The 15,267-nt window shown below is 46.0% G+C and overlaps 1 protein-coding gene across 1 annotated transcript; it reads right to left on the reverse strand.

Moving 5' to 3' along the window:
* Positions 1–455: 455 nt before the first annotated feature.
* On the reverse strand, positions 456–13,650 carry LOC142201061 (uncharacterized). Its single transcript, XM_075271888.1, has 3 exons — positions 13,606–13,650; positions 9,625–9,704; positions 456–7,607 (listed from the first exon to the last, which is right to left on the reverse strand). The coding sequence occupies exon 3, from the start codon at positions 7,584–7,586 to the stop codon at positions 570–572; it is 7,017 nt and encodes a 2,338-aa protein (XP_075127989.1). The 5' UTR covers positions 7,587–7,607; positions 9,625–9,704; positions 13,606–13,650; the 3' UTR covers positions 456–569.
* Between the last annotated feature and the right edge of the window lie 1,617 nt (positions 13,651–15,267).

Genomic DNA, 15,267 nt, shown 5'->3' on the forward strand with positions numbered 1-15,267 from the left:
AAGCAGAGTTTCGAATAGTACTCGCTCATCTGATACTATTGCTTTTCCCACAATGATTGGCCAGTAGCCAAGCATTGTGGGAAATAACCTCTGACTTCGATCCTGCCTAAAATGGCCATTAAGTGCAGACCCTATGGACACCACAGAGGGGACGGTGCCGCTAAGGAAGGAAAACGTGCTCTACATACTCATGCCTCGTAAACCTGCCGAAAAATCCTGGGGAAAGAGTATTTAAAAGGGGAAAAAAAAAAAAAAAAAAACCTTGGTGTACAATCCAACCCATCAGCTTAGAAAAATCTGTAGGCAAAGTGGCAAGCACGAGCCTCTGGTCACTGGAACAAGGGAGGGGTAACAAGGATGAACACTGCTGGGACCCCAAATACATGTGATGTTCTCCTCTACATCCCGACTACTGAGACCAGACAGAAGATGCAGAGACCACAAGACGTCCCATAGAAGTGATTTTTATTAAAAGACAACACATCAAAGTTAACGGCTTCATAATCATAGATTAGTAAAAGAACACTGTTATGTATGGTGCGGGGGGTGGGGAGGGGGCTCGGTTCTAATTACTCTTTGCTGCCTTTGCCCCCAGTCTTGGGTTTACTTGGTCCTTTCTTCTTCACAGTTACTTTCTTCTTCCCTCCACTAATGACGGCCTGGAGTTTCCTCTTCTTGACGGTGGCCGCGGCGATGATCCTCCACTTCTTCAGGCTTTCTCCGCTCACCTTCTGCCTCTTTTGCTTTGGCGGTATTTTCTTCACAACCTTCTTTACCTTGACTACATCTTTAGGTTTCTTCTCTTTACCAATTTCCTTTTCCTCCTGGAGTTTCTCTGGTTTCCCATCGCTTGGTTTCTCACTCTCAGTCTCTAGATTTGGCTCCGCTTCCACCTTTGGTTTCTTTGGCTTCTTTTCGGTACTGCCCTTGGCTTTACTCTTCTCCTTATTTATTGCCAGTTTTTTAGCTTTAATTAACTTTTTATGTTTCATTTTTTGGACAGCAGTGGCCGCCTTCTTGTTCTCGGTTTTTCTCTTCTTCGGGGCGCTTTCTTCACCACCGCTTCCATCTTTACTTTTCCTCTTTTTTGGGACCTTTTCTTTGGCCAGGAGGCTCTTTGCCTTGCTCCTCTTCAGACACACCGGCATATGGTTCATCAGGGATTTGTGGAACAGGAACCGCTTTCCACAATGTCCACATCTGAAGACGTCTTCACCGTGGAGGAGCTTGTGACGGACAAGAATCTTCAAACGTGTGAACCTCATGTGACATACAGGACAGGCAAATGGTTTTTCCTCTGCGTCCATCTTTAGCTGCTGTTCACCGTCTGCAGCTCCATTGTCACCATTGTGTAACTTCATGTGAGACAAGAGCCTGCCTTTAGTGGAATAGATTTTGCCGCAATCTTTACAATGATAAGGTTTCTCTTCAACCTCAGCCTCGGAAATCAAGCTCTGGTCACTGGCTGGTAATGCTCGGTGCACCTTACAATGAAGAACAAAGCTAGCCTTGGTGGAACAGACTTTATTGCAATCCTTGCAAGTGAAAGGATGTTCTCCACTTCCATCTTTAAGGTTTTGCACCAGGCTGGGGATGGATCTGTGCACCTTTCTATGCAAGACGAAGCTGGCCTTGGTTGAGCAGACAAAATCACATTTCTTACAAACAAAGGATTTTTGCTCCAAGTTACTTTTAAGGACTTGGTCACTCTTGTGCACCTTGCAATGAAGAACAAAACTGGCCTTCGTAGAACAAACTTTATTACAGTCCTGGCAAGTGTAAGGGGGATCTCCGATATTTGCTTTCAGGTCACACATCAATGGAGACTTGTGCACTTTACGATGAAGAACAAGACTGGCTTTGGTGGAACAAACTTTATGACAATCTTTACACACGAATCCTGGACCACCAGCATCTGACTTCGGGTCCACACCATGCACCTTACGGTGAAGAACCAAGCTGGCCTTTGTGGTGCAAACCTTGCTGCAGTCCTTGCAACTAAAAGGATGCCCTTCTGGTTCAGTTTTGATGTCCATATGCTCAGAAGTCAATGGAGTCTCATTTGTGGTCTCGCCTAGTTTTTCCTCACGACTGCTGCTCTGGTCACAAGTAGCTGAAGGTTTATGAACTTTACGATGAAGGACAAAGCTAGCCTTAGTGGAGCAGACCTTGTTACAGTCCTTGCACTGGTAAAGCAGGGCTCCTGACTCCTCCTTACAAGTTTCACTTAGCTCAAAGGGCTCTGGGACTCTGTGAATCTTACGATGTACATAGAGTCTTGACTTACTGGGAAATACTTTGTCACAGTCTTTACAGGAGAACGGACATTCCCCAGTGTGAAGGCGTTCATGTATGACAAGCCGTTCCTTCTGCTTAAAGCTTTTATTGCACACTGAACACTGATAGGGTTTCAACATCATGAACTGAAGGTTCCTGTGCGTGTACCGATGAATGATCAGGCTGCCCTTCTGGCGAAATCTACAAGGACAATCGGGGCAAGCATAGGGTCGTGATCCTGTGTGCACACGCCTATGGACACCAAGGTGGTTCCTTCTAGTAAATGTCTTATTACACTCCAGGCAACGAAATGGAGGGCCTTCAGCATGGAGGTTACTGTGAGTAGCCAAATACTGTTCGGTGGAGAAGCTTTGGGGGCACTGTGAACATGTAAAGGGCTGGTCCTTGACATGACCTTGCTGGTGACTCAGCAGAAGGTCAAAGCTCGGGAAGACTTCGCTGCATTCCAAACACTGGTTTTCTTCCTCCTCTTTAACAGATATTTGACTACTAGATGGATCACCAACATATGGGGGCACCTGTGGCTGCTCCTCCACTTTTATGATATTCTTCTCCCTGTACATGCACTTCCTGTTGACCTTTGGTATTCCACCTAGTGTTTTCTTTTGGGATGCTTGTAACTCTGGATCTTTATCCTCGGTACTAGAAGAGGCCGCAGGTTCTGAGCTGTAACCAGACTTCTCTTCGTTAGGATTCTTCATGGCCTGTTCTTTCTTCTTTCTGGGTTTTCGGGTCAGGCCTTTCACAGCCATAATCATGTTCATCCACTTGAGGTCTTTTTTACTTTTGGCGATGGATTGGACTTTTCTATTTCTCACAATCTTTGACTGCTTCATTTTCAGTCGGAGAGAGGCCATGTTCTTCTCCTTGAGGGTCTTCTCACTTGGTAGGACTTCCTCTGCGGCAATGTCAGAAAGGCCTTTATCTTTTGTGAGCAGTCTACAGACACGGCACTTCTTAGACCAACGACCTCCTCGCTTCTTCTTCTGCAGACGACAACCACAAGACTCGCACTGTATGGCTGTATGACTCAATAGGTGAAGATGCATTGACCTATTACACTTGAATATTTTGCCACACTGCGGACATAAGCGTGGCTTCTCTCCATCTGACGAGACTGCCTGTTCAGTTGTATCCAGTTCAGCAAAAGCCTCAGGTTCCTCCTCGTTACCGGATTCATCATCAGGACTAAGCTCATTGTCACAACTCACAGAAGATTCTCCTAGCAGCAGTTTAGATGGAAGTGGTTTCTTGGTCTTCTTTAATCGTGCTACCTTGCCACTTGCCGCTAGACCATGAACATGACTGCTTGCTTTAGGGAGGGTACTTAGCCGATCTCGGACAGGCTTTTGGCAGTTCTTACAGATTTTGGGTTGTCTTGCTCCAGCCTTCAGGACAACGTTGCAGGTACAATACAAGGCTTGTATGGCAGGGTTGATCTTTTTGTTCTTCCTCATGTATATAGAGTGGATTGGTTTCTTAATGTTTCCAGGCTTAGGGTCTTCTACTGGTTCAGTGGAGTTCAGAATGGAGTCACTCTCGGGATCGTTGTCCGTTAGGCTCTGTACATCTGCTTGGTCCAGAGATTCGCTGTCAGACTCGAGGCTGTCCTCCTCACCACCGGCAGCGCGCTCTTCTTTCTTCTGCTCCTTGATCTTCTGGAGACATTTCTGGCACCTCTTGGGAATACGTTTGGTTTTATAATTGAGAGCAATTGAGCACCCACAGCTCAGACACTGCGGTAACGTGTGACATTTCATGTGACTGGTCAGCAGTGTGGGGATTCGGAAGGATTTCTCACACTTCGGACATTTATACATTTTCCTAAGGGTGGTGGGAGATTCCTGCTTGATATTTTGCACTGGTTTAACAGTCCTATAAAATCCAGCGTCATGTACAGAGTCCGCCTCCTGTTTGATATGGAAATTTGAGGAATCTGAGGAACCTTTTTTTCTGTCCAAACCAGTTTCCATCACAAAGTCTGGACTATGACAAGCACCTTCACCAGAACGGCGTTCCTCGCGTTTGGTTTTCAATCGGCACTTATAGCAGATAGGAAACCAAACCAACTCTTTTCGACCTCGTCTCACCCGTCGCCCGCACTTCAAACACTGGCCCCCGACACCCATTTGTTTGTCATCTGGGCCCTCTGTGTACTCACTGTCCTGAATTTCAGAAGATAGTATATCTGACAACTCATGTGCAGCGCTCTCATCATCCACAGATATTGCAGAGATGTCGTCTTCTTTAGTGGTTTCTTCTAAACTTGAAGCATCAAGTAAAACGGTTCCAGGGTCTACAAAATCATCGGACAGGTCGTTTTCAGTGAGGTCAGCGTTAGACATCTGAATGTACTGCTTAGGTGGGACCTCGTGGGAAAGGTTTTTATCAACATCAGTTTCAACAAGGTCTTTCACATCGTCAGTGCTCAGTAAACACTGCTCAGATAAAACCTCAAGGGCAGGAGACAGATCTAAATTTGGTTCCAGAAGACACAATGCTGCCCCCGTAGCCTCAGTGTCCAGTTTCTCAAATAGTACCTCATCTTTCAGGTCAGTGGTTTCTTCGGATAGGTTGCTGCTGACCTTCTCGCCGCTCTTTATGCTTGCCATGGTTTGGTCTGTAGGTTTAGTTTCTTGTGAGAAGTCATGTTCTTGAGTATTGACAGAAGAAGATGTGAAGTTCAGCAAGTTCTGCATACTCAAGAAATCATCTTCACTTGCTGTGAAATCTTCATCACCGGGTGGTGGCAAGATGTCTCCAGTGTCCAACATCTTGGACTCAAGAAGAGTGGTGTTGTCTTCACCTGACTCCACCAGTGGAATATTCTGGAAGGAGGCGATTTTCTCTTCATCATCAGATTCTGTGACTTGCACAGATGTTTGGATATCCTCCTGAGTGAAGTCTTCGTCAATTGCATTTTCTTCATTCGTAAGAGAAAGCACCTCAGCCGAGGTCACGACTGGAGCTTCACCTTGAACTAGACCTTGGAATTTTTCTTCAATATTAGAAGAGGTAATGTCTTTAGTATCAGAGGAACATATATCAACTTCCATCTCCTTGTCTTTCACATCTTGCTCTAAGTTACTGCTCAGCTGAGGATGGAGGTCATGAAATGGTGGAATCATCCCAAAGTCACTCTCTGGAATTAGCTTTGAGCCGCAGCCTTTGTTCTGGGAATGATCGTCACTAATTAAGTCTTCCTTATTATCAGCCTCATGATCATCTTGCAGAGGTTCTTGATATGGTTCTGGTGGACTCATTTCTTCAAGGATGGGCACTGTAGCATTGGCAATCAGTGGTAACACATCCAATGAGATGATGGGACAGCTGGCTTGTTTCTCTGCTGACATATGGATGGTCTCCTCAAGGTCTCTCTTTAAGGACCCTTCCTCTGTATCGGATGAGCCCACACTTCTCTGGTCAGCAATGTCCACAGACCTCACATCACTTTTTGGTGATACCTGACCTTGGACTCCTTGGCTTTCTCTGCAGTTATCCACTTCTCTCAAGCAAAGTTCTAGTTGACTCTTGGTTGTGGCTTGGTTCTCCTCATCATCTCCATCTTTTACAGAATTACCAAGATTGTTGCAGACGATGCTGGCTATAGACTGGTCTATCTGGAGGTCACAGTCCTGACCCAGGTCCCCAGCATCTCCGGTGTTCACTTTAGGAATCTCATCGGACTCGGACACACACTCATCCAGGGCGAGTGCTGTCTCTAAGTTTGTTTTGCCATCTTCTGGCAAGGTTGCTGCTTCACCTTTATCTGGATTGGTGGGTGGCAGTTCTGCAGGACAGAGGTGATCACCTTCATCAAGGTCGGCGCCCCCTGGAATACTCTTCTGAGACATCTTGATTTCTGGAACAATTTCTGACAAATTCATTATCTGGTCGCTCTCGGGGTCCTGACCATCCTTCACACATGAAGTATCTAATTGAACATTGTCTGCATTCATGTCTAATGAAAGGTCAACTTCATTGATGGACGTAGGCAGAATCTGTGATGGATCTTTCTCATTTCCTGATGTGTCGGAGGGGGTGCTGCTATCTTTATCCTGGTTGATAGCAGGTTCAGGAGCTATAGGTTTACTTAAACTGGAACTGTTCTCAGTATTTAGAGGGTCACCAGGTAACACCTCAGAATGCACAAACTGTTCGGAGTTGGGGTCATCTTCAGCATCCCTCGTCTGGGCAGGTTCACTATTAGACACATCAACCACAATGGCACCTCCTGGAACGTTATCATCTGGAGTTATTGAGGAATGCTGGACACTACTCGGAGGAACTTGGTAATCGGTGGAGCTCTTGGATATTTCAGCAGCCGGCTTCTCTTCCAGGTGTTTGTTGTCGGTCACATCCAGCGTTTCGGGCTCACAAGGGCTCTGTGTGGTGAGGACATCCTCACTGACATCAGGAACAGTCTTAGGGGACATGCTGGCACTGGAGACAGACTCGATATGACACAAAGGCAGATCTTCCTCCATCGCAGCAGCATCTATAGGCTCAGAAGGTTCAGATACTTCTGCAGGAGGAGAAGAATGAAGCCCTGAATCTTCTGTGATCTCGTCTTGTATGTTGAGATGGACAGTACTAGGTGTCACAGAGATCTCAGAGCCAGCAGTGGGGCTCATACTCTCCGATTCCGCCTCCTCGGGTTCCCCAATGGTGTAAGTATTGAAGACCTCAGCCAGGATCTCCAGGGTATTTCCATAGGGGTCGATGAGATGGATGGTGCTGTCAGAAAGCTTTGATATTCTCAGTTCAAACTGTGTCTTCTTGTCAGAGCTGTCTGATCTCTGGTGAGAAGGCGGAGACATTCCTTGGGTGCGTCTTGTCACACATTCTCGGGGGGTGATGGGGACAGCGTTAAGTTCCTTCTTGAATTCGACTTTAGAGTTGAGGTGGTAGGAGGACTTGCTGGGAGCAGGAGATATGTGAATAAGATCAGCGTCCGCTGAGGCCTTGCTGCTCCGAGTGGATATGACACGGCCTGCGGTCGTTTTAGTCAGAGACGTACGTGAGATGGCACCGCCGTGGCTTCTCTCATGCATCTGTAAGAAGACTTGGTGGTGAAATCCTCTCCCACAGTGGGAACACATGAACTGCTTCCTGGTCACATGACTCTGACGATGAGAGTTCAGCTCCAACTTGCTATCAAACGTTTCGCTGCACTCAATGCACATGAACTGCCCGGGGTCCGAGGGGGCGCTCTGAAGCTCTTGGTTAGGCGGAGGCTCAGTGACAAACCTCTTGGAGGAGCGGGTGCTTCTGTCTGTAGTCTGCATCCTGCCGCTCACAGGAGGATCCTGGGAAGGAAACAGAAGACGTCAGAGTCGGGACTGATACAGACGAGGCACACTGCTCTATAGGGGAGTATGGACTGATCCCTACAAGACTATACCCTGCACTGATACAGACAAGGCACACTGCTCTATAGGGGAGTATGGCCTGATCCCTACAAGACTATACCCTGCACTGATACAGACGAGGCACACTGCTCTATAGGGGAGTATGGCCTGATCCCTACAAGACTATACCCCGCACTGATACAGACGAGGCACACTGCTCTATAGGGGAGTATGGCCTGATCCCTACAAGACTAAACCCCGCACTGATACAGATGAGGCACACTGCTCTATAGGGGAGTATGGCCTAATCCCTACAAGACTATACCCCGACTGATACAGAGGAGGCACACTGCTCTATAGGGGAGTATGGCCTGATCCCTACAAGACTATACCCTGCACTGATACAGACGAGGCACACTGCTCTATAGGGGAGTATGGCCTGATCCCTACAAGACTATACCCTGCACTGATACAGACGAGGCACACTGCTCTATAGGGGAGTATGGCCTAATCCCTACAAGACTATACCCCGACTGATACAGAGGAGGCACACTGCTCTATAGGGGAGTATGGCCTGATCCCTACAAGACTATACCCTGCACTGATACAGACGAGGCACACTGCTCTATAGGGGAGTATGGCCTGATCCCTACAAGACTATACCCCGCACTGATACAGACGAGGCACACTGCTCTATAGGGGAGTATGGCCTGATCCCTACAAGACTAAACCCCGCACTGATACAGATGAGGCACACTGCTCTATAGGGGAGTATGGCCTAATCCCTACAAGACTATACCCCGACTGATACAGAGGAGGCACACTGCTCTATAGGGGAGTATGGCCTAATCCCTACAAGACTATACCCTGCACTGATACAGAGGAGGCACACTGCTCTATAGGGGAGTATGGCCTGATCCCTACAAGACTATACCCTGCACTGATACAGAGGAGGCACACTGCTCTATAGGGGAGTATGGACTGATCCCTACAAGACTATACCCTGCACTGATACAGACGAGGCACACTGCTCTATAGGGGAGTATGGCCTGATCCCTACAAGACTGTACCCTGCACTGATACAGACGAGGCACACTGCTCTATAGGGGAGTATGGCCTAATCCCTACAAGACTGTACCCCGACTGATACAGACGAGGCACACTGCACTATGGGGGGAGTATGGCCTGATCCCTACAAGACTAAACCCCGCACTGATACAGACGAGGCACACTGCTCTATAGGGGAGTATGGCCTGATTCCTACAAGACTGTACCCCGCACTGATACAGACGAGGCACACTGCTCTATAGGGGAGTATGGCCTGATCCCTACAAGACTGTACCCCGCACTGATACAGACGAGGCACACTGCTCTATAGGGGAGTATGGCCTGATCCCTACAAGACTATACCCTGCACTGATACAGACAAGGCACACTGCTCTATAGGGGAGTATGGCCTGATCCCTACAAGACTATACCCCGCACTGATACAGACGAGGCACACTGCTCTATAGGGGAGTATGGCCTAATCCCTACAAGACTATACCCTGCACTGATACAGAGGAGGCACACTGCTCTATAGGGGAGTATGGCCTGATCCCTACAAGACTATACCCCGACTGATACAGACGAGGCACACTGCTCTATAGGGGAGTATGGCCTGATCCCTACAAGACTATACCCTGCACTGATACAGACAAGGCACACTGCTCTAATGGGGAGTATGGCCTGATCCCTACAAGACTGTACCCTGCACTGATACAGACGAGGCACACTGCTCTAATGGGGAGTATGGCCTGATCCCTACAAGACTGTACCCCGCACTGATACAGACGAGGCACACTGCTCTATAGGGGAGTATGGCCTGATCCCTACAAGACTGTACCCTGCACTGATACAGACGAGGCACACTGCACTATTGATGGGGAGTAGTTTGGATGTAGCACTGATCAGGGCACTGATATATAAAACTTACCCCTGTGTTACCTGCAGCAACTATATACAGCCCACCGGTCAGGGGGGAGCCGGGGGCAACGTCACACGATCCTGCAGTCACTGCAAAATCCCAAAACATCAGATCAGATCGAGAAATCAATAAACCCTGAGGAGTCGTCACACTATATACTGTAAGAGGAGTGACACTATATACTGTAAGAGGAGTGACACTATATACTGTAAGAGAGGTCACACGCTCTGCTATCTCTGCATATAGATAGGATTATATATAAACATACATATACACAGTATACAGATAGGAGACACACACACGGACACACAGTATACAGATAGGAGACACACACACGGACACACAGTATACAGATAGGAGACACACACACGGACACACAGTATACAGATAGGAGACACACACACGGACACACAGTATACAGATAGGAGACACACACACGGACACACAGTATACAGATAGGAGACACACACACGGACACACAGTATACAGATAGGAGACACACACACGGACACACAGTATACAGATAGGAGACACACACACGGACACACAGTATACAGATAGGAGACACACACACGGACACACAGTATACAGATAGGAGACACACACACGGACACACAGTATACAGATAGGAGACACACACACGGACACACAGTATACAGATAGGAGACACACACACGGACACACAGTATACAGATAGGAGACACACACACGGACACACAGTATACAGATAGGAGACACACACGGACACACAGTATACAGATAGGAGACACACACACGGACACACAGTATACAGATAGGAGACACACACACGGACACACAGTATACAGATAGGAGACACACACACGGACACACAGTATACAGATAGGAGACACACACACGGACACACAGTATACAGATAGGAGACACACACACGGACACACAGTATACAGATAGGAGACACACACACGGACACACAGTATACAGATAGGAGACACACAGTATACAGATAGGACACACACAGTATACAGATAGGACACACATATACAGTATACAGATAGGACACACATACAGTCCTATGAAAAAGTTTGGGCACCCCTATTAATCTTAATCATTTTTTGTTCTTAATATTTTGGTGTTTGCAGCAGCCATTTCAGTTTGATATATCTAATAACTGATGGACACAGTAATATTTCAGGATTGAAATGAGGTTTATTGTACTAACAGAAAATGTGCAATATGCATTAAACCAAAATTTGACCGGTGCAAAAGTATGGGTACCCTTATCATTTTATTGATTTGAATTCCCCTAACTACTTTTTACTGACTTACTGAAGCACAAAATTGGTTTTGTAACCTCAGTGAGCTTTGACCTTCATAGCCAGATGTATCCAATCATAAGAAAAGGTATTTAAGGTGGCCAATTGCAAGTTGTTCTACTATTTGAATCTCCTCTGAAGAGTGGCATCATGGGCTACTCAAAACAACTCTCAAATGATCTGAAAACAAAGATTGTTCAACATAGTTGTTCAGGGGAAGGATACAAAACGTTGTCTCAGAGATTTAACCTGTCAGTTTCCACTGTGAGGAACATAGTAAGGAAATGGAAGACCACAGGGACAGTTCTTGTTAAGCCCAGAAGTGGCAGGCCAAGAAAAATATCAGAAAGGCAGAGAAGAAGAATGGTGAGAAGAGTCAAGGACAATCCACAGACACCTCCAAAGAGCTGCAGCATCATCTTGCTGCAGATGGTGTCACTGTGCATCGGTCAACTATACAGCGCACTTTGCACAAATAGAAGCTGTATGGGAGAGTGATGAGAAAGAAGCCGTTTCTGCACGTACGCCACAAATAGAGTTGCCTGAGGTATGAAAAAGCACATTTGGACAAGGCAGCTTCATTTTGGAAACAAAGATTGAGTTGTTTGGTTATAAAAAAAAGGCGTTATGCATGGCGTCCAAAAAGAAACAGCATTCCAAGAAAAACACATGCTACCCACTGTAAGATTTGGTGGAGGTTCCATCATGCTTTGGGGCTGTGTGGCCAATGCCGGCATCGGGAATCTTGTTACAGTTGAGGGTCGCATGGATTCCACTCAGTATCAGCAGATTCTTGAGAATAATGTTCAAGAATCAGTGACGAAGTTGAAGTTACGCCGGGGATGGATATTTCAGCAAGACAATGATCCAAAACACCGCTCCAAATCCTCAGGCATTCATGCAGAGGAACAATTACAATGTTCTGGAATGGCCATCCCAGTCCCCAGACCTGAATATCATTGAACATCTGTGGGATGATTTGAAGCGGGCTGTCCATGCTCGGCGACCATCTAACTTAACTGAACGCGAATTGTTTGTCCAAAATCCCTTCATCCAGGATCCAGGAACTGATTAAAAGCTACAGGAAGCGACTAGAGGCTGTTATCTTTGCAAAAGGAGGATCTACTAAATATTAATGTCACTTTTCTGTTGAGGTGCCCATACTTTTGCACCGGTCAACTTTTGGTTTAATGCATATTGCACATTTTCTGTTAGTACAATAAACCTCATTTCAATCCTGAAATATTACTGTGTCCATCAGTTATTAGATAGATCACACTGACATGGCAAACACCAGAATATTTACAAGGATTAATAGGGGGCACTAACTTTTTCATAGGACTGTATATATATATATATATATATATATATATATATATATATATATATATATATATATACCAGACCTCCCATAATACCAGGTGTATATACCAGACCTCTGTATCGTGATGGATAAATACACTTTTGCTAAGTCTCCAGATGGTGACCTGGAGGTTCCTCAGCTCTGGACCTTCCCCCGAGCCCAGCCATGGCTCAAACTGAAATGGCTGCTGCAAATACCAAAATATTTAGAACTAAAAATGATTAAGATTAATAGGGGTGCCCAAACTTTTTCATAGGACTGTATATACACAGTATACAGATAGGACACACATATATACACAGTATACAGATAGGACACACATATATACACAGTATACAGATAGGACACACATATATACAGTATACAGATAGGACACATATATACACAGTATACAGATAGGACACACATATATACAGTATACAGATAGGACACATATATACAGTATACAGATAGGACACACACATATATACAGTATACAGATAGGACACATATATACAGTATACAGATAGGACACACATATATACAGTATACAGATAGGACACACATATATACAGTATACAGATAGGACACACATATATACAGTATACAGGACACACATATATACAGTATACAGATAGGACACACATATATACAGTATACAGATAGGACACACATATATACAGTATACAGATAGGACACACACATATACACAGTATACAGATAGGACACACACATATACACAGTATACAGGACACACACATATACACAGTATACAGATAGGACACACACATATATACAGTATACAGATAGGACACACACATATACACAGTATACAGATAGGACACACACATATACACAGTATACAGATAGGACACACACATATACACAGTATACAGATAGGACACACACATATATACAGTATACAGATAGGACACATATATACAGTATACAGATAGGACACATATATACAGTATACAGATAGGACACACATATATACAGTATACAGATAGGACACACATATATACAGTATACAGATAGGACACATATATACAGTATACAGATAGGACACACACATATATACAGTATACAGGACACACACATATATACAGTATACAGGACACATATATATATACACAGTATACAGATAGGACACACAGTATACAGATAGGACACACACATATATACAGGACACATATATATACAGTATACAGATAGGACACACACATATATACAGGACACATATATATACACAGTATACAGATAGGACACATATATAACATATAATCCCATATTTACAGCTATGAGGAGGAGGAGGAGGAGCCGGTACCGCACACTGAACCGCCGCCGTCTTACCTGCGCTTATTTCTTTCTCAGATATCGGCTGACCCGGAAGTGATCCCTGAGAGGGCGCGCAGAGGATTGTGGGAAAGACATGAGGAAGAAGGTTATAGGCGGGAGCGGTCACTAGAGGGCGCGGAGACAGAGGACGCCGCCATTATCTTGTAGTCCAGTATCGGTTATATACCGTCTGTACAGCGCCCCCTAGCGAGAGAAACCGCACCATGTAATAACAGGAGAATATAATCACAGCTGTATAATATATATAGATAGGATACAGGAGAGCCCTCTACATATATAGGTGTATAGTATAGGGATCATGTATCACAGTGATATATCATCAGTCTATAGTCAGCCCTGTATATTATATAGATAGAGCCCAGCCCCCGCTCACTATACTATACTATATATACATATATATACACTGCTCCACATAAAGGGCCCCCAATAACCTCTGAAGGAATGAAATCTTCTCATTGTTTGTTCTGTACAAAGTTGAAGGTGAATGGAAATCACATTTATTACCCCAAGGAGGCCTGGATGGATTAGGAGCCCCCACCGAAATGAAAGTGAAAAACCCCACACCAGGCTAATCCCACTGTGATGTAATGTCCATAAGACCTGAGTAGTGTGTGTGACCTCCACGTGTCTGTATGACCTCCCTACAACACCTGGACATGCTCCTGATGAGGCTGAGTAGTGTGTGTGACCTCCCCGGGCCTGTATGACCTCCCTACAACACCTGGACATGCTCCTGATGAGGCTGAGTAGTGTGTGTGACCTCCACGTGTCTGTATGACCTCCCTACAACACCTGGACATGCTCCTGATGAGGCTGAGTAGTGTGTGTGACCTCCACGTGTCTGTATGACCTCCCTACAACACCTGGACATGCTCCTGATGGGGCTGAGTAGTGTGTGTGACCTCCACATACCTGTATGACCTCCCTACAACACCTGGACATGCTCCTGATGAGGCTGAGTAGTGTGTGTGACCTCCACGTGTCTGTATGACCTCCCTACAACACCTGGACATGCTCCTGATGGGGCTGAGTAGTGTGTGTGACCTCCACATACCTGTATGACCTCCCTACAACACCTGGACATGCTCCTGATGAGGCTGAGTAGTGTGTGTGACCTCCACGTGTCTGTATGACCTCCCTACAACACCTGGATATGCTCCTGATGGGGCTGAGTAGTGTGTGTGACCTCCACGTGTCTGTATGACCTCCCTACAACACCTGGACATGCTCCTGATGAGGCTGAGTAGTGTGTGTGACCTCCACGTGTCTGTATGACCTCCCTACAACACCTGGACATGCTCCTGATGAGGCTGAATAGTGTGTGTGACCTCCCCGGGCCTGTATGACCTCCCTACAACACCTGGACATGCTCCTGATGAGGCTGAGTAGTGTGTGTGACCTCCACGTGTCTGTATGACCTCCCTACAACACCTGGACATGCTCCTGATGAGGCTGAGTAGTGTGTGTGACCTCCACGTGTCTGTATGACCTCCCTACAACACCTGGACATGCTCCTGATGAGGCTGAGTAGTGTGTGTGACCTCCCCGGGCCTGTATGACCTCCCTACAACACCTGGACATGCTCCTGATGATGCTGAGTAGTGTGTGTGACCTCCCCGGGCCTGTATGACCTCCCTACAACACCTGGACATGCTC

Source organism: Leptodactylus fuscus, chromosome 4, assembly GCF_031893055.1.
Source record: "Leptodactylus fuscus isolate aLepFus1 chromosome 4, aLepFus1.hap2, whole genome shotgun sequence".
In the NCBI taxonomy this organism is placed as follows: Eukaryota; Metazoa; Chordata; class Amphibia; order Anura; family Leptodactylidae; genus Leptodactylus; species Leptodactylus fuscus.